Source organism: Notamacropus eugenii, chromosome 5, assembly GCF_028372415.1.
Source record: "Notamacropus eugenii isolate mMacEug1 chromosome 5, mMacEug1.pri_v2, whole genome shotgun sequence".
Classification (NCBI taxonomy): domain Eukaryota; kingdom Metazoa; phylum Chordata; class Mammalia; order Diprotodontia; family Macropodidae; genus Notamacropus; species Notamacropus eugenii.
The window spans coordinates 399197643-399218268 of NC_092876.1; the positions used below are offsets into that span (position 1 = coordinate 399197643).

At 37.4% G+C, this 20626-nt stretch overlaps 1 protein-coding gene across 2 annotated transcripts in view; it reads right to left on the reverse strand.

Moving 5' to 3' along the window:
• Positions 1 to 546: 546 nt before the first annotated feature.
• The window catches only part of LOC140506885 (regucalcin-like), a 58149-nt gene continuing 38069 nt past the window's right edge, over positions 547 to 20626 (reverse strand). Inside the window, exons 2-7 of one of the 2 annotated variants that reach the window (XM_072614516.1) lie at positions 19223 to 19388; positions 13875 to 14057; positions 13248 to 13463; positions 8645 to 8776; positions 4263 to 4417; positions 547 to 1690 (exon numbers count right to left, since the gene is read on the reverse strand). In XM_072614516.1, coding sequence (XP_072470617.1) covers positions 1640 to 1690; positions 4263 to 4417; positions 8645 to 8776; positions 13248 to 13463; positions 13875 to 14057; positions 19223 to 19385 — 900 coding nt within the window. In that variant the 5' untranslated portion in view covers positions 19386 to 19388 and the 3' untranslated portion in view covers positions 547 to 1639. Of the gene's footprint in view, positions 1691 to 4262; positions 4418 to 8644; positions 8777 to 13247; positions 13464 to 13874; positions 14058 to 14241; positions 14760 to 19222; positions 19389 to 20626 lie in introns of those variants that run through there. The other variant, XM_072614517.1, reaches the window with a different exon arrangement.

The window sequence follows — 20626 nt, forward strand, 5'->3', positions numbered from 1 at the left end:
AATGGGCCTATGAAAATCAGAAGCCCTGGCTTCTAGTTCTGGTACACAGTTAAAGAACCTTGAGGAAGGACCTTTAATCTGCTCAGGACTCCTTTTCATTACTTATAAAATAAGGGAGTTGAATGTTCTCCAAGTATTGTGGTAGTGTACAGTTGCTGTATTTTTGCCTTTACAACATACTATTGATCCTACTTTTGGGCAGCGTAGAGTCAAGAAGATCTAGTTGGAGTCTTGCCCCTGACACATATTGGATACATGCCTGTTGGCAAGTCACTCAACCTCTCAATACCCTGGCAATTCTCCAGGATGATAAAGTGCAGAGAAGTAGCTGGGAATTCCCTACATCTGGAAATCAGAGGTCTAGACAACAATATATCTGACTTATTTGGAATGCAATCCATAATTATTTCATTCATTCTATGGAAAAAATGTGATTTGCAATATGAGGCTGAGGGCAGAAAAAATAGGCATGGTCCTTAATTTATAGTCATATCATATATGAGCACATACACACACTCATATAAGAATTCAAGCATACTACAGTAGTAGATGGGTTTAGTAGATTTATTTTTCAGTTATTCAATGGATACGTGATCTCACCAATGGGAAATCCCAACCCATTCACACTTCAATCACACATTCATCATTCAACAAGTTGATTGATGATTTAATCTATAATCAATCAATATCAAGTGTTAGGCACTGGGGATACAAATACAAAAGTGAGATAGTCGCTACCCTCAAGAGGCTTACATTTTATGGGGAATATAACTCATGTAGGGAAGTTGAGGCTAGAGTAGACAACTTTGGCTTAAGAAAGCAATAGAATTGGGTGGATGAGGGAAATGGGCAATGGATGGTCACATTCTTTCCAGTGGAAATGGTAGTTTTATTTGACTATTGTTTCCATAATAAGGGCAAGAGGTAAAATGGAGTAAGGAGGTGAGCATGATGTGAGAGTGTGTGTGGGCAGTAAGGCAAGATATCGGTAGTAGGTTGGCCCTAGTGTCTTTCTTGGTAGATGGGTAGATGGAATGTTAGAGGTGATATGGAGCCAGCTAGATACAGTGGGTTGAGATGAGTTTTCATTCACTCACCAATCAAGATTGCTCAATCCAGGGCAAAGTCCCACACTTACAGGGATTAATTTCTTTAATCCTATCTGGAGTTTCACTGGTCTTGCTGGGTGACATGGCTGCAGCAGCAGAGAAGATGCCAAAATGCCCGTGCTACATAAACCTTGATGTTCTAGTGGAAAGCTAGATGGACTCTCATCTCATACAACTTTTGTCCATGACCCTCCATAAATCTTTCATAAAGAAATCATCTGTTACATGGAAATTGTGCACAGTACTACATAGAGATAGCATTTGAATATTACATTCTTATACATGCCTACAACTGAACACAAATGCATATTGGGATAGCAAAGAAAAACAATAAAAAGTAAAGAAGAATATAACTGGGGGAAAAGCTCTTAGCATAACGTATATATCATTATTGGCTAAGTCTGTTTAGGAGCCACGAGAGACGTAGAATACAAGTCCAGAGCTAAGTACAACGAAGGATTGTGTAACAGGTTCAAATCCCTCTGAAGGGTGGAAGACTTCTTGGTGAAGTTTTTGTGACCTGTGGGTGTTCAACCTGCGAAGGAATACTGAGGGATTCCTTTCACACCCAGGCCAGTTACCTGTTAGAATAAAACAGATTAAAATGTAAATCATTTCCATCTCCTTTGATTCTTTGAAATCATGACAGGGAATAATGTGTTGATTTTAAAGCCAAAGACACAATTGATACCAGAAATGATGTATGTGACCCACTGCTGTATATCAGAAGCAACTTAGCTTGAACAATAGGCATTTTTCTTAGCTGGCAAGACACCTGACTCTCAATAAATCTGAATTTGCCTCACTGGAAAATGGAATCCCCAGGAAAAAAAAAAAGAATCAGGCATTTTATTTGTGAGCCACTGTAGCTGAAAAAAAAATGATTAAAAACTCTTTTTCTAAGAGTCCTTCACTGCCTTCTTTTTTCAGTGTTGAATAATCAGTATTCAGACATCATGAGCTGCTGGCTGGACTAGTGAATAGAATGTTGGGCCTAGTGTCAGGAAGACCTGAGTTCAAATCCCACCTGTGATGTTTATTAGTCTTGTATTTCCAAAACAATCAGAACAAAAGCACAGAGATAAAGGAAAAATCTTCAATTCAAGATACTTTGCTACTTAGACCAAAGGGCATATTTCCAAAAAAAAAAAATGTTTTTCCTTGGGAGAAGAAACTAGCACAACTGATCAAAATCTCATCCTATGCATCAGGACTTCCATGCAAGGTCAGTCTGCAATGAGCTCCTTCTTTGAATTATAAGAGCATTAATGGCCTGTGTCCTTTTTCTGGATAATCCCATTCTGCCTTCCACTGTTACCTAATTTTTTTTTTCTATTGGAAACTCTTGCTTCCAAAAACTGAATTAGACACTGAGGGCAGATACCATGTCCTCTAACATTTCTTTTGTATCATAGTTGGCACTCATCCCAATGCTATGTAAGGAGCAAACACCCAAAGAACATCTGTTAAATGGATAAAAAAGTCATTGCCTACTCCTGGGGTACAAGAATGACACCTCAGTTTCTGAGAATAATACTAGACCCCTCCTACCCACTAGGATTGTTATAAGGATAAAATGAGGTAATATTTGCAAAGTGCTTTGGAAAATTTGAAAGTGCTATATAAATCCTAATTATTATCATTATCAAGAGAGCAAAAAAAATTTAGAAAAACACCAAACAATGTCTTCTAAAGCATCTCCTATTGGGTTTTTTTTTGTGGTTGTTGAGTCATTTTTCAGTCATTTCCGACTCTTTGTGACCCCATTTGGGGTTTTCTTGGTAGAGATACTGGAATGATTTGCCATTTCCTTCTCCAGCTCATCTTACAGATGAGAAAACTAAGGCAAATGGTTAAGTGATTTGCCCAGGATCATACAGCCAGGAACTGTCTGAAGTCACATTTGTACTCAGGAAGATGAGTCTTTCTTACTACAGACTGGCCTCTATCTACTATGTGATGATCCCCTTGACTCACTCATTCAAATGAAATCTACATGAAGTAGAAGAAGGTCTATCCATGTGATTAATTAAAAAGTGTAAAATAGATAATACTTCAAAAAGAACTATAGCTTTATCATCAGCAATACAGTATAATATTATGGGGTCTTGGAAAATTTCTGGCATATCCATTATGATGAATAAATTAACTCATAGGCAAGAATACTATCCAAGAAACCTTTTGGGTTTCACAGAGCATCTTTTTACTCAAGATGTGCTTACTTGGTTGTTAACTAAAAGCAAGTAGATTTTTTGTGAAATGGATGCTTTGGGTTTCAGAATCTAAACCTGTATTACTAATAATATGAGAAGAGAGCTCATCTCAGAGGTAGTAAAATCTGGTTTTAACTTTAATCTCAACATAGACTGTTGATGTGATCCTGGGCAAATCACTTAACTTCTTATTGCTGTAGGAGATTGTCTAAGTTCTAAGACTATTAGTTGCAGGGGTGTTGAATTGTATTGACATCAGAAGTTTCTTCCCCTAATAGTTCTCTATACCAGTTATATCACAGATCTACCACCCATCCCTATCCCTAATATTATTTATTCAGAGTTAATACATATATTAAGGAGTTTAAACATTTCCCATGAAAGATTATTTATACTAATCATTAGTTCAATAACCTTCTTTTTGGTGGAGAGTATAAATGTGCTCTAGCCAAGTTCTTCTGGGGAGTTATCAGAGATTCCTAAATCATCTTAGGAATATGAATATTATTTTTTGTATTATTATCTTTTACATAATAATAATGTGAGCCATTGTCGTTCAGTTGTATCTGACTTTTCATTATCCCATTTGGGGTTTTCTTGGTAAAGATACTAGAGTGGTTTGCCATGTCCTTCTCCAGCTCATTTTACAGATGAGGAAACTAAGGCAAACAGGGTTAAGTGACTTGCCCAGGGTCATATAGCTAGTAAGTATCTGAGGCTGGATTTGAACTCAGGTCTTTCTGACTCCAGGCCCTGGTACTCTATCCACTGTACCACCTAGCTGCCCAATAATCTAAGTAATAAGAGCTAAATAAATATTTGTTGCCTTCATATTTATATAGCATTTTAAGGTTTATAAAGTACATTTTTTTATAAGAGCCCAGCCAGTGGCCCATTTTGTTGTATAAACAGAGGAGTAAAAGGATCCACAGTCTAATACCTTGAAAATCTCTCCTGCATGGGGTTCTTTTGTCAGTTCTTCTTGGCTCAAGCCATCAGAAGCTGATGTGACGTAGAGTTCAGAGTAGTCCTTGCCACCAAAACAGCAGGATGTTATCCTAGGCGTGGGCATCTTCACTGTCTGTAGTCTTTTTCCTATAAAAATTAATGGAAACAGCTCACATTTGTATAGGGTTATAACTAGCCCTTGGGCCCAAGGCAAGCTGCAAAAGAAATACCCTGAAATCAGCTTTTTAATTCATGGTATGATAATAAAATGAGGCAGGATAGTATAATGCAGAGATGCTAAGCTCCTGTGTGTAGACCACAAGCAGCCCATTCCAAGTATGGCTTGAATCACATTAAATGTAACTGGGAATTGTTTAACAAAACAAGTAAAAATATAATACAACATAGATAATGTTAATTTGTGGTTTTCTAAGACAACATGTGTCAGGGATCTCTTTCTATTGGAGTTTGACATCTCTGGGCTAGTTGGTTGAGTGTTAGATTCTATAATCACCCAACCAGCAATTGTTTGAGATAAGTGTTGACCCCAAGCAATGCAAGGACCTAAAACAGTTCCAAAAGATTCATGATTGAAAATGTCATCCACATCCAGAGAAAGAAATAGGGAGTCTTGAATGGAGATTGAGGAATACTATTTGCTCTCTTTTTTCATTTTGTTTTGTTTTTTTCTTTCTCATGATTCCTCCCATTCATTATAATTCTTCTATACAACATGACTAATGTGAAAATATGCTTAATAAAAATGTATATGTAGAGCCTATATCAGATTGCATGCTGTCTTGGGGAGGGGGAGAAAATTTAAAACTTATTTAAGTGAATATTGATAACTGAAAATAAATGAACGTAAAAAAAAAAAAAAGGAGTTGACCCCATGTCCCAAGCTTCCAAGTCCATCATATTATCTACCAGGTTGCATCACTTACTACTCAGGAAGTAAAACATTCCTTGTTTTGGTTTCTGCTTTGAAAAACTTAGTAATAACGATTTCCTTATTCCTCCCTAGCAGGTTGCTTATCAGAAAAGCAAAACAACATCCTAGGCTTTTAAATTTTTTTGTTTCATTTCCCTGATATTAAGGTCAGCCTTTGGCAAAATTGTGGGGTAGGCAAATTCTGTTTTAGTTGCACAATCTCTCCCTTTATATACCCTTTCCCATCCTCTTTATTATCTTGTACATCTTTCTGGACCCTGTATGCTATGGTCTCTTCTCTTTCCCTGTTATCACAACCTGCTTTCAATATCAGTCTATTATACCCTAGTATAAATTTAAGTCCATATACCCTCTCTTGGGAAATACGGAATAGCAGAAAGAATGCTGAACTTTGAGACAGAAGACCCAAGGTCAAATGCAAGATCTGGCACCTTTTGGTTATAATACAAAAAAAAAATAAATGTTTATTATATAAAAATTATATGTATTATATATAAATATATTACATTTATAAGTATTTATAGGTAAATATATAAAATATAAATTTATTATTTTATATAAATATAACATAATGGTTAAGCCTTGTAACCTCTCTAAACCCTAGCGTCCTCATTTACAGAGTAGGTATAAATAAATATATATTTACTTATATACTGCAAGAAAGAACCATATAAATGTATTATTGTTATTTGCATTTAAGCTGTATTGTTAGTGGCAGAATGTAAGGATTTCTCCCCCATTAAAGGAATTTTGGGCATCAGAGAGCAGATGGGGGAGAAGTTTTTTATGAGGTAAGGCATCCTTCCTGGTACCACCTCTTCCACCTTCAAGAAGAATTTTCCTATGGGAAGAATCTCCATTCAAAACCATAACATTGTGGCTACAACTAAGAAAGACTTAACCATGGTCATAAATACTGAGGGAAGCATTTAATATTTAGCATTTTAGTGTTTAGAGAAGTAATATAACGTATTGGAAAGACCTCGGGACTTGGAGTCGGAAGAGAATTGGGTTTGATCCCAAACTCTTGATCTCATGTTAGCTCTGTGAACATGGCCAAGTCATTTAAGCCTCTCTGGGGCTGAGGTATAATTAGGAGGTAAAGGAAAGTCATTGCAAGTAAAGATTGCTTCATTCTACTTATTTATGTCAGCACCTGGCATAGTGCCTGGCACACAATAGACATTTAATAAATTCTTGTTGATTAACTTAAATCCAAATGAGAAACCCCTCTATAACACACCTTTTAAGCCTTTGCTTTAAGACATCCAAGAAAGATTGCATGTCATCATTTTTCTGATGGCATGGTCTTCTTTGGCAACGAAGGACGAACACACATAATTCAAAACATGGAAAATAAGGGAATCTATATGCACAAAAGTTCCAAGCCTGTGGCTAGTTACAAGATGAGAAAACCATCTGAATGCTCTTTTCTAGTTCCTGCATTGCTAAAGCTAAAACAAAGTGACTCAGATGCATACAACCAGATGGCAAAGTAAATGTGTTAGTCCCAATTTTTATAACTCCATATACAAAAATGCAAGCATACAATACAGATGAACTTAGGGGTGATCATTCACTTTATTAAAAAGTCTTCATTTTATCATTGTTAAAATTTTGTCAGAATTGATACAACTGTCCTCCTCATCCTTTCCATAGCAGTTGACGCTCCTGGCCACCATATTTTTTTTTTTTAATAATCTCTTTTCCCTTGGCTTCCATTACTTACATTAACCTATCCTGCATCTCCTCATATTGCTCATTCTACATCTCCTTTCTTGACTCCTTAACTCTTTCTTTTCAAAATGTAAATTTTGTATTTTGAGAAGTATTTCTTGCTTCCTCATGTTCCCTAAGGTTTTGTCTTCACCTTGTCTTCTCTTCCTTGGCAATCTAATCTGGTCCCAATATTTCAATGATCACTTTTATGGAGATGACTTCCCCAGATTAATTCACAGAATCAAAGAGTCTAACTAACTCACCCAGAGGTTTGAAGCCTATCAGTTACCCTCAGTCTGAAATTTGAAGGGGATCCCACTGGACATCTAACCTACCCCATACCCCAAAGCAATCTCCACTATCTTGAACCTAACTAGTGGTCATCCAGGCAGCTAGGTGGTACAATAGATATAGAGGATAGACTTGAAGTTAGGAGGATCTGACTTCAGTTCTTGCCTCGGATATTTACTAGTGGTGTAACCCCTAGGAAATTCACTTAACCTCTCTTGACCTTAGTTTCCTCATCTGTAAAATGGGGATAAAACATTGACATCCCTGGGTTAGCATGAAGATCAAATGAGATCGTGTATGTAAAACACTTTGCAAACCTTGAAGTGCTAGCTATTATGCAACTTCTTGAAAACTTTCAATGAGGCAGCACTTTCCTCTATGAACTGGTGGAGTTGTTAGGGAATTTTTCCTAACATCAAGCACAAATTTTCCTCTTTGTGACTTCTACCATTGTCTGTTAGAGTCAAACAGAACAAGTCTAATCTGTCTTTCCCATGATAGTCTTTTAGACACTTAAACACAACTGCCATGGCTCCCTTGAATCATCTCTTCTCCAGGCTTAAGTATGTCCAGTTCTTTCAGTTAGTTATCCTATGACATCCATTCGAAGTCCTTCCCATTCTGGTTGCTCCCTTCTGAGTTCTCTCCAGTCTATTTAATGTCCTTAAAATATGGTGCCAGAACTATAATTCTGTTTCCAGCACTGACTTCTCACACTCCTACATTTCCAACAATCCATTGCTCCATTAACACTTCAATTTACACTTCTCATACTCCTCCCCCAATCTACATGTTTGGGGTAGACATCCCAACTAACTCACATTCTAATTCACCCACATGTTTGAGGTCTATCAGTTACCCTCAGTCTGGTTTAGTCCATCTGCCAAGATGGTTTTACCTGGGTATGGCTGTTGCACATACTACAGCTGAGTGTGAGCTGAGTGCCACATAGACACCAAAGGTGAATGAGCACCTCTAAAAAGGGTTTGGCAAGCCCTCACCCCAGACGTGTGAATACCCTGTATACCCCTGGTTTTTATTATCATTATAATACTTTGCACATAATAGATGCTTAATAAATATTCGCTGAAGATGCAAAAACAATAGCTGTATCCATTATTGAATTTAAAACTTGATCAGATTTATGTGAAAATCATTTTGTTTGTGACTTTTGAGGGACGTTGCTCCATATAGGAAGACAAACTATCATGAGTAATTTCTACAAGAAAAATGAAAGACTACAGGAGTAGTGAGGGCAAGCATGATTTGACAAATCTGTGACTATTATCTTATTTCTGTCTCAAGTCAGTAGGCTAGCATGTCACTTCCTACTGGAAATGCCTATAGCCCATTCCAAAAACAATCTCGTACCTTGACAAAAAAATTTCAGAATTTCATTTGCAATATTTTACCTGTCTCAGGGTCCAAGCGTATTATTCTTCCAGCATCAATGCAGGCCACCCACAACTTCCCTTCAATGTCAATGCACATACCATCAGGCATTCTTTCTTCCTCTTCCAACTTATAGAGAAGCCTTCTATTCGCTACAAAAGGAGAGCAAGGATGGGGATTTTTATAAAAGTATAGACTTATAAAATCTCATTGTTAGAAGGGGCCTCGGAGGTAAGTTAGTCCGACTATCTTGGGGAAAAGTCCTAAGTGCCACCCCCATACCTCTATGCAGGCTAGATTTTCCTTAAAAAGTATGGAAACTGTCCTTGAGATTTGAAGGCTTGGGATACTAAAGCTTATAACCACAAATCATCAGGTATACTCTGTTGAATCAATGATTTATCCTGAATGAACACATCTTCTTTGCTCTGAATGTCCTTCTGCTATGGCAAAGTAAATCTCCTTTTGTTAACTGTTAGCTAGATTTCTAGCATCTCATTTCATTCCAATTTCATCCCATTTACAATAACCCTGACAGTATCAACCTACATTTAAACACCTCCAGTGATGGGAAACTTACCACCTTTCATAGCAGCCAGTGTCATTTTGGGATAGTCCTAATTATTAGGAAACTGTTTTCCTTACTGCTGAGTCAAATTCCACCTTCCCTATAATTTCCACCCTCTGAGACCAAATAAGAGAAAGAATGTTTCCTCTTTCAGGTGACTTATCTTTGTTACTTGAAGACATATTTCTTTCTTCAAACTTCTTTCTTTCCTAATTTCTTTTCTCCTAATTAATTTCCAATACCTTTAATTGGTCCTTACATGGCATGGTTTGGGGCTCTCTTCCTATCCTGGTCACTCTCCAGATTTATTTCACACTCATTTATGTCCCTTCTCCAGTCTGGTATCCCAACATTTCACTTGAGATGTGGTCTAACCAGGACAAAGTACAACAGGACTTTCACCTCCCTAATTCTAACAACTATACTTTCCATGAGCGCACCTAAAATTGAATTATCTTTGTTGACCACTGCATCATTGACTCAGAGTTCAATACTAACACCACTGTTCCATATCCCTCAAGGTCTGTTTCCATGAACTAATTTCTTACTATGTCCACTCCCATACCTCTTTGGGGTATAGACCTACTAGTGGATAAAAGGTATTCATAGTTTGATAGCTGTTGAGGCATAGTTACAAATGGCTTTTTAGAATGGTTGGACCACTCTACCAATAGTGTATTAAAACACTTGTTTTCCCACAACTCCTCTAGCATTTGTCATTTTCCTTTTCTGTCATTTTAACCAATCTGCTAGGTGTGAGATGGTACCTCAGAGTTGTTTTTATTTGTATTTCTCTAGTTGTTAATGATTTAGAAAATTTTTTCATATAGTTATTCATAACTTGGGTTTCTTTTTCTGAAAACTACTTATGCATATCCTTTGACCATTTATCAATTAAGGAATAGCTCTCATTCCTATAAAATTCATTCAGTTCCCTGATAAATGAGACCTTTGCCAGAGAAATTTGTTGCCAAGATTTCCCCCAATTTCTTGCTTCTCTTCTAATTTTAGTTGCAATAGTTTTATTTGTGCAAAAACTTTTTTAAATTTTATGAATCAATATTGTTCATTTACCTTCTTTGAGCCTATCTTTCATTTGGTTATGAACTCTCCCCCATCCACAGATCTAGCAGGCAATTTCTCCCACATTCCTCTTATTTATGCTGTCCTCTTCTATATCTAAATCATTTATTGCTTATCTTGGTGTATGGTGGATCACTTGTTCTTTTAAAATGATTGCGATTCATTCCATTTGGTCTTGTGAGTCTTTTAAGGAGACTGAGGATGAATCAGCTTGGAGGAAGATGGGTAACTCTTTGGAAGTGAAATATATTCCTATTGCCTCACCAAAGAGTAGGAGTTATAGTCTCTTCAATGTCAATTACTTTCCTGAAAAAATAATCTATGTTTTGATGCTTATTGGAAAACTGTAATTGTTTACGAGTGAAGTCTAATACCTCTAGGTAGAGCTAAAATGAGCTAGGTTATAGTTTTCTCAGAGACAGAATCTGGATAGAGGAATAGGGCAAAGAATGATTGTTAAGAATCTTCAAGATAGACTTCAATCTAAGTGCTGAAAGCGTAAGATTTTGCTCCATTTTCTTACTCCTTCCTCTGTTCTCATACCACCATTATCCCAGTCTCTGCTGCTTGAAATCTCAGTCATTTTTTATTCCTCCTTTTTCATACCTTCCCCTAAAGCTACTTTGACAAAACTATTCTTTGACAAAAGCTTTCTTTCATTTCCACTACTACCCTCTAGTTCAGACTTTTTTAAAACTAGTCTTGAAATGAGTCTCCCTATGCCCCCAGCTTTAGTCCTATTCAATTTATCCTGCAAGTTACTTGAAGATTATTGTGCTTTGCATATAGTAAGCATTTAATAAATGCTTTTTTTCATTCATTATTTTTCTGAAATAAAATTTTAATTAATTTGTATCATCTTCCCAAGACACAAGACATTTTGATTATGTTATTCCTGTTCTAAAAGCTTCAAGGGCTCTCCATTGCATAAAGAATAAAACTGGCATCTTTCCTATTGTTAAGTTGTCCTATTGTCCTTGCATGGTTGTTTAACTTTTTACAGGTATGTTTTGTCTCTCCTGTTAGACTGTGAGATACAATCAGGGCAGGGTCCATTTTTTAAATCTCTCTTTGTATTCCCAAGGCTTAGCACAATTCTTGGCATATAGTAGGAACCTAATAAATGTTTATTGGCTGACTCACTGACAATCCTTCCTTCCTTCCCTCTCTCCTTTCTTCTTTCATTCCTTCCTTCTTTCCCTCCTTCCTTCCCTCCCTCCTTCCTTCTTTCCTTCCTTCTTTCCCTCCTTCCTTTTTTCCTTCCTTCCTTCCTTCCTTTCTTCCTTCTTTCCTTCCTTCTTTTCTCCCTTCCTTTCTCTGTCTTTCTCTTTACCTCACCTTGCCTAGAAGTTCAACAGCCATTTGCAGGCATAATCTCAGTGCTCTTTGGCATGGATGCCTTGACCTTCTGACTTGAATCTTCTCACTCTTCCACAAAGAGTGAGCCCCCAGGAGTTCACCATATTGGTGCCAGATTTGGTGTGGACACTCAGTCAGCTTTAGCCCACTGTAATTCAGAACTCCAGAAATCATATGATCCACCAGCCCCAGCTGCCCCAGGAACAGAGATTACAACACTAGTCTCAGTCATTCTTCTATTCAATTTAACAAGCATCTATCATACAATAAACCAGTGTGTACCAACGAAGAGTAAACAGCAAATACAGACCGAGTCAAAGAATATTATTCAGAAAAGCATGACCACTGATCCCAATCTTAAGCTCTGTAACAACACATCAAAGCAATATTCTTTGCTTTGTTTCATAACAATGGGAGTTGTGAATTTTCCATTGCTATCTTGGTAAACCAGTTGTCTTAGTCGGATAAAAGAAAGAACACACATAGACTCACAGAATTTTAACCCCAGAAGTGAATTTAGAAGTTATTTAGCACAACCCTCATTTTACAGATTAAAACAAACAAACAGAAAAACCCTTCTTTGCTAAAATATAACACGATTCACTAAGTTCAAATTGCTAGGTAGTAATAGAGCCAGAGCTCAAATTCAGGCCTTCTAACTATAAGCCCAGCCCTGCTCCTACTACTCAAGTATTGCCATAGTAAGTGAGACCCACAGCCTGGGCAGTCCAGTGCTCTGTATACCAAAGTAACACCAAGCAACGTTATCATCTAAGGAGATGATGACCACAGTCTTTTTAATGAGGATGGCCTTACTCATTGGTTATGAAGGCAGCTACCTATATCATGGCCATCAGCGAGGTTCCTCTGCCCTAAATTATCTTCCCCATCTATTTGGGGAATGGGGACAATTCCTTAAAGAGGAGACCCTTTGATTCTACTATTAAAGCCTAAAATGAAAATAGCCCTAAAGGAAGTATTACATGGACAAATTCATACTAAGGTAAAAAAAAAAAAAAAAAAAGACTTGTCAAAGAGCAGGTTTTACTAGGGGAAGGGAAAGAGAAAATCTGAGGATACTGGATATTTTAAATCAGGTAGGCCCAGAGAGCCAATAAATCACTATACTTGTTTGTGACAGTTTTGTTTTCCTTTCTTTCTGAGGGAGAAGTAGAAAGGAGAGATGGTAGATTTTCATTGATTAAAAAAATAGAATTTAGTTAGGTTTTTAAAAATTTACCTGCTTCACAGTTTGTCCTATGGCTAGGGTTTGTACTATGGTAGCTACATCAAGGGTTATGCATGGACCCTAAAGTAAAGTAGGTTGTCATAATAATCTGTCATAGTTCTACAATCTATAAATTTATCAAAACCATTTTTGAATCTGTTTCTATTTTTCTTGAATTACCTCTTAGGGCAATGAATTCCATAAATTTATTAGCATCCATATGAATTATTTCTTCTAAGTGAACCATTTGCAAACTTTCCTGCCCTTCTCCCCATCCTTGCCTTGAAGAATAAGTTCATGTTCACATTATTTGTACCCACTGACTTAATAAGAATGACATTCCAGGAATATTGAAATAAAAAAGATCATAAGATCACATTCATACCGATCTTCCCTGATTGTAGGTCATAGTCAAAGGCATGCACAGCATAGGTTAGGCTATCAATGTGGTAGAATGTTTGGTGATCCAAGGACCAGTCCAATCCATTGGAGATGCCCAGCTGGCCTAACTGCTTCACCACAGAGCAATCCGCATAAAGAGTATACAGAGACCCTTGTTCTTTCTCCCATACTCCTGGGCTAGATTCCTCAGCCATTGTACCTACAAGGATCAAATCAATCAATCAACATTTATTAATCACTTACTTTTTTCTAGATACTGGGGAATCAAAAACAAAAAAGAGAGAGACAGTGTGGTATAATGGTAAGTCAGCAGGCTCTGAGTTCAAATCTTGCCTCAGACATTTGCTAGTCTCTAAACTAGAAATGTTTGGACTTGGAATAATATTAAATGAAATAAAAATTGTTTCTGACAGACTTATGCCCAAAGCTCAGCATATAATATTCATTTTTTGACACAAATTGCTTTATTCTTTTGAGACTCAGTTTCTGCATTTGTAGAACAGAGATAATATTTTCACTAGCTTTCTCACAGAGCCATTGTGAAGAAAGTATTGAGGTAACTTTAAGAAACAGTATAAATATGAGTCATTATTACTATTTCCATCCTTACCAGCCACAAATCTTCCAGCTGGGTCCACTTTGCCATCATTGAACCTATTGTTTGGTTTATCCTGTTCAAGATGAGAAACAGTTGTCACTGATTGGTTTTCCCAGTTCAAGAGGCCAAACCGGGTTCCAAGGGCTACAACATAGTCCCCACACTCTCGGAGAGCCACACATCCTACCCGGGCATCTGCAAGAAACACAAAGGAGCAGAGATTGTGGAGAACAAGAATCACTCCTAATTATGCAGTGCTCTGCAAGGCTATCTGGTCCAACTCCTGCTGATGATTCTGGGAAAAGTAGTCATTCACAGCTTTCACTTGAAGATCTCCCATGATTGGGGACCCATTCCCTGTTTGGAAGTTTTTCCTTACATTGAGTCAAAGACTTATCTCCCCATAATTCCATCCTTGAATCCTATCCTCTGGGGCCAAGCTGAACAAGTCAGATCCCTTTTTCACATGATAATCCTTAAAAATATTTGAATAAAACTTCAAATATTTATGTCCCCCTCTCTCTCTTCTCCTCAGTCTTCTCTTTTTCAAATTAAATATTCCTAGTTATATCAATCAATCTTTATATTGTATGGTTCCAAGTCTCCTCATTCTTTTGGTTGTGTTTCTCCAGATAACCTCCCACTTGTTGTGGTTCCCACAACTAGCTACAAAGCTCCAGATATGGTCTAAGCAGGAGAGGATGCTATCTAATACTATGCTTCTGTAACCAGTAGTTTCATATAATGTGAACAGGGTTTCTCTGTCTAATTCCAGCCAACCACATGTGTTTACTCAGGGCTTTGTGCTTAGAGATTACAAAGTTCTTGACTACTCTTAGGCAGTCATGTGTGACTTAGCACTAAAGGGTGCTTTAGACATGATGAAGCAATCCCTTTATTAGTCACTGAACCAGAGGAACTGATGATTAGTTGACCATTAAAAGGGAATGAACCACCTTCATTTCTTTCTTTCTCTTCCCTTCTACAAAGCATGTGAGTGCCCTTCAATGGTCTTGCTGGAAGGATGAAGACCTGTCACCCTTTTCCACCCACCTACTCCCCATAGTGACCACTGCTACATGGCAATGGGAGATAGAACTAGGGAACCCAACTAGAAGAGCTTGAGCCCAAACCTCTATCTGCCAGGTCTACTTTGTGATTCTTTGATTTTAAATGGCCAAATAGTGATCCTGAAATGGTCCAGTCTTGTGAGCTGGAGAGGTTAGATTCAGGGTCCATCAGTCAAAGATGAGTGGAGGTAAAGGAAATTTCTTAATCTGACAAGATGACCACTGACAAAAGGCTGAGCCCAAGCCTTGCCAGAAGACATGAAACTTGAAGTTATTTGGCCTTTATAGAGACTAGATAAAATTTAACAATGCCTATTCAGCAGTTCCACAAAATATTTTATATTCCAGTGTTTTAAGTCTCAACCTTCCAGCAGAGTTTAACAGTAGTTAGTACTACCGTTTGTTTAACTTGTTTAAGTTTCTGTCAATACATGCTGAATGTAATAGTATTACAAATTAAATAAAAGCAAATTAACCTGCCCAGAGTTACACAGCTTAATAAGTGTCTGAGGTTGAATTTGAACTCAGGTTTTCCTGACTCCAGGCTCAGAGCTCTATCCACTGAGAGGGGAAATGTTCAGCATAAAAGGTAAAACTGAGACTTTCTGAGGGAACTGCAGATTCACTTCTCCCAACTCAACACTCACTCCAAAGCATAAATTAAACTTGACTGAGTTAAATGCATTTATGATTTGATTGCTTTGTAGGTGATTTTTAACAAACACTAAAAATAGCTACCATTAGACACAAATGTGTGTGTGTGTGTGTGTGTGTGTGTGTGTGTGTGTGTTCTCTGGCTGCAAACAGCATCTTTCTTCATAGAACCTTTGCTGTTAATCCAGGTATTTATAATAGTCAGAATGACCTGATCATTCTAAGGTGTTCTTAAAACAGCATTGCTGTTACTATCTACGAGGTACTCTTGGTTCTGCTTATTTCGCCCTTCATTATTTCATGCAGGTTTTTCCATGTTCTTCTAAAATCATCAAGTTCATCATTTCTTATATCATGAACATCATGAACATATGCCACAATTTGTTGAGACATTCCTCAATTGAAGGGTATCCCCACAATTTCCAGTTCTTCCACCACCACAGAGAACTGCTATAAATATTCTAAAATATACAGGTTCCTGTAATTATCTTGGGAAACAGACCTAAAAGTGGTATTGTGGGGTCAAAGGGTATAGCAGTTTAATAACACTTGGAGCATAATTTCAAATTGTTCTCCAAGATGGTTGAATCAGCTCACAGATCCACCAACAATGAATTAGAGTCCCAATTTTTCCACATCTGTCCCTTTTCTATGGAGAAGCAAACTTCTTGCTAGTCTTTCAAAATAAAAGACCATCTTCAGCATTCTCTAACCAATAATTTGTTCAATTTCAGTTATGATGAATTTGTTTTATCTTTGGTGGCACTCCTTGAGATAGCCTTCATTAAGCTGGTGGGCAAAGCCTCACCACATTAAGGACACAAGACTTTTTCCAGAACAAGTTCTGCTCCCTTCCTCCCTTCAAATATCAACCAATCAACAAATATTCATTAAGCACTTACTGTGTGCCAGGCACTATGCTAGATATGGAGGACTCAAGTACAAAGAATAATAGGATTCCTATTCCCAAAGAACTTACATTCACAGTACAAGTTACCCTACAGGTCAACAAGCAATAACTTGATTGCCTTCTGGTGAAGTCTACCTCCAATTTCACCATCAAGACTTGCTAATGCTTTCTTTACAGACTCACAAACACTTGCTCTCTTTCTTTCTTCAACAGCACAACACTACCAGTAATAAGAACTGCATTTATGTAGAGTTTTAATGTTGCAAAGTGCTGTACAATAGCATCTCTCCCAACTAAATTGTAAGCCTCCTGAGGAGAAAGACTCTTATCTCCTACTTTCGTAATTATTTCTGGGCAAAGTACCTACTCAGTAGTTAACTTGTTGGTTGAAAGATGTTGGTTGCTTGATCTTCACAATAACCTTGTGAGGTAGGTACTATTATCCCCATTTTATAGCTGAGGAAACTGAGGCAGACAAGTTAAGTGACTTGCTCAGAGTCAAACAGCTAGTGTCTAAGAAAGAATTTGCACTCAAGTCTCAGACCCTTATTGATTTTCTGAAAAGGATCTTTCAACCAACAAGTTAACTGCTGAGTAGGTACTTTGCCCAGGGATAATATGAAAGCAGGAGATAAGAGTCTTTCTCCTCAGGAGGCTTACAATCCAATTGGGAGAGATGCTATTATTGCTTTATTGTTTGGCCTTCCTTCTTGAAGATGATAAATGATATCAGGAGGGTGATGTCTGGACTTGCATGTGAATTGGAGTTAAATGAGGCAGAGCTGTGCAGAGTCATCCAGAGTCATCGGAGTCTAGTGGCAAGACACAGGTCAAGGTAACTAGAGATGGCCCCTGATGCAGTGGGAGAACCTGGCCTTTTTAAGGTAAGGTCTTTGCCAGGTTTTGGCCAGAATAGAAACAATTGCTATTTACACTCACTCTGAGTCATCAAAACCTGAACAAGAAATAAGAGAGGCTTGGGCCGGGATCTCTTACTGGTCCATCCGTGAGAGCCAGAGTGATTTGGGTTAAAAGGCATACTCAAGTAACTCCCTTTGGATCATGGTGGGCCTTAACAAAGCCTGGTTTTTCAGAGCTATATTTCAAAGAATCATAAATGAAAACTACATGAGACAAAAGAGTTGTCTCAGTTTAAAAAAAAAAAAACACCCAATGATGAAACCAATAAAAAGGGAAGAAGAAGAAAATTTAGCCCAAATCTCATGATACCTAGAAAACACTGTATACAGTAACATCAACACCATGTGATGGTCAACTTTGATAGATTTAGCTCTTCTCAGCAATGCAATAAACTAAGACAAGTCCAAAAGACTCATTATCCACATAAAGAGAAAGAACTAATGAATATGAATACAGATTGAAGCATAGTATTTTCGCTTTTTTTTGCTTTTTCTTTCTTGTGGTTTTTTTCCTTTTCTTCTGATTCTTCTTTCACATGACTGATGTGAAAATATATTTAATATGATTGTACACGTATAGCCTATGTCAGATTGCTTGCCGTCTTGGGAAGGGGAGGGGAGGGAGAAAAAAATTGAAACTCAAAATCTTATAAAAGTGAACGCTGAAAACTAAAAATAAATTTTTTAAAATTAAAAAAATTAAATTAAATGCTCAGTTGTGTGGCACAGATTAGATGTGGCCTTGGTGTTTAGAGGAGAGTTAGAAGCTTATGTCAAGAGCCGTCTTCTGTGTGAGAGTTTTCCTGGTCCTCTCAAGGGTTAGTGCCTTTCCCCCTTGAAAGTTGCCTTGTATCTGCTTTGTATATGTTTTATATATGAGACTGTACATGTACATGCTGTCTCCTGGATAAGAATCATCAGTAAAGCCACCAGTATTTATTAAGCACTTACTATGTACCAGGCATTTTGCCAGGCTCTGATGGTACAGAGCCAAAAATGGTGTGATCTGCTCTCCAAGGAGTTTATATGCTGTGCATTAAATATAAGAATATAAGCTCCATGAGGGTAGGGATTTTTTCACTTTTATTGTTGTATCCTCAGAACAGGTGGTTAATTAACACTTATGGTTGTTGGGTTGTTTTTTTTTTTACTTGATTTAACGAACTCAATAGGATTGAAGTGATCAAGGAAGGCTTTGTGGAGGAAATGAGATTTGAGAGACCTTGAGAGATGGGAGAATTTGAAGAGGGAGAGGGGAAGGGACAGTTTAGATAAAGAGAACTTAAACAAAGATTTAATAGATAATGAATATCATCATCACAAAGCTAACATTAAGATGATGCTTTAAAGTATACATTCATCTCAATTGTTCCCCTCAACAACCTTGTGAGATAAGTACTCCATTTTATAGAAGAGGAAACAGATCTTGGTGAAGTACTTTGTTCACAGTTAACACAGCTAGTAAGTATCTGAAGCAGAGTTGGAACCCAGGTCTTTGGGTTAATTAAAGGAGAAGGTACAAGGCAGGAAATAATAAAGAAGTGAGGTTGGCTAGGTCAGGTGAGGCCAGGTGATGGAAACTGTTAAAAAGAATTTTTTAAAAAATCTTGAGAGTTAGAAGAATCTGGACTTAATGTTATTAGCAACAGCTTTTATTTAGGAAATAGGAAGCCATTTTTTTCTATTTTCTTTTCACTTACACTGTGCTTGCGTTATATTCATCTGCACTATCAAAGAAATACCTGCAGATTAACAAGTCTAGAAAGCCCTTCCAAGCTCTCCCAAGGAGCACCCTCTCCTCCTTACCCAGGGTCACACTCTGTACTTCCCCAGTGACTGGATTCCATCTGCAAACCTTCTGTGCATTGATATCCACATAAACAAGGTGACCAGTCTTCTCATCCCACACAGGACACTCTCCCATCCGGTTCTTTTCCTTCATGATGGTCTCTATCTTAATAGAAGCCATTGCCTGAGAAAAGAAAGCAAATCAATGTCAGTTAATCCACTGAGTGAATCACACAGCTGGTGGGGTCTCCCTTACCTTTTGGAGAGGCTGGACCTATCTATTTCAGCCATCTGTTGTTGACAGTACTGCCTTTAAAAGGACACATTGAAAATTCTATTGGGGGATGGGAAAAAACTTATAGGACATTACTTCTCATTATTAAACAATCAATCAATAACTACTTATTAAGTATCTACTATGTACCAGGCACTATGCTAAGCTCTAGAGATACAAAAAGAGGCAAAGGACAGTCCTTGCTCAAAAAGTTCACAATCTAATGGGGAAGACAATATGCAAATACATGCAACAAAGTTATATATATGATGAGTCTAGAGGTAGAAGGGCCTTTAAGGACCATATAATCCAATCCTCCCATACCTTTTTTTTTTTTTTAACAGATGTGGAAACTCAGGTTCAGAGAGATTAAGTGAATTGGCAAACACCACACAAGGAGTATCAGAACCTAGATCTGAACCTGGGTCTTCTGACTCTCAAGTCAGTGAGCTTTTGACTGTATCATCCTGCTCCCTACTTGATAATTATTTTGTAAAATGTCTTAAAGTAGTTTCATTGGTTTTTAAAAGTTCGGTGGGGCTTTGATATTCTTAAAAGTGTTTTTTCCATGTAAATTTCATTATCTAATTCTATATTTTAAAAACACCTTTAGTATTGTAATTGGTGCTACATTAGGTATGTAAATTAATTTGGGAAGTATCGTCATTTTAATCTAGTCCATCTATGAAAACTTCTTCTCCAAATATGTAGGTCTGCCTTTATTTCAGGCTTTATATTTTTACAAGAGGAGGAATTCATAGTGGAGAAGGCAGACCTTGGATTCAGGAAGACCTTCTCTGACATGTACTAGTCATGTGACTCTGGGCTCTGGGCAACTCTTTAAATAGCAGTAAAGGTGCCAGCCTGCATTGCAGAAGGTGTTTCCTATGATGCTGTAGATAGAGCTCCAGGCCGGGAGTCTAGAAGACCTGAGGCAGATATTGTGGTGGGGGGAGAGAAAACCTCTGTATTACAAATGCTCAGTCAAGCAAAACATGTTCTCATATTGGTCATATTTAAAAATGAATTTCTCTGCATATTAGGCCATTATTTCTCTATAATGAGGTAGGTAGCTTTCTTCACGAGTTCTCTAGATTAAATTAGTTGATTAGAGTTGTCTTTCAAAATTATTCATTTTTGTGTTATTG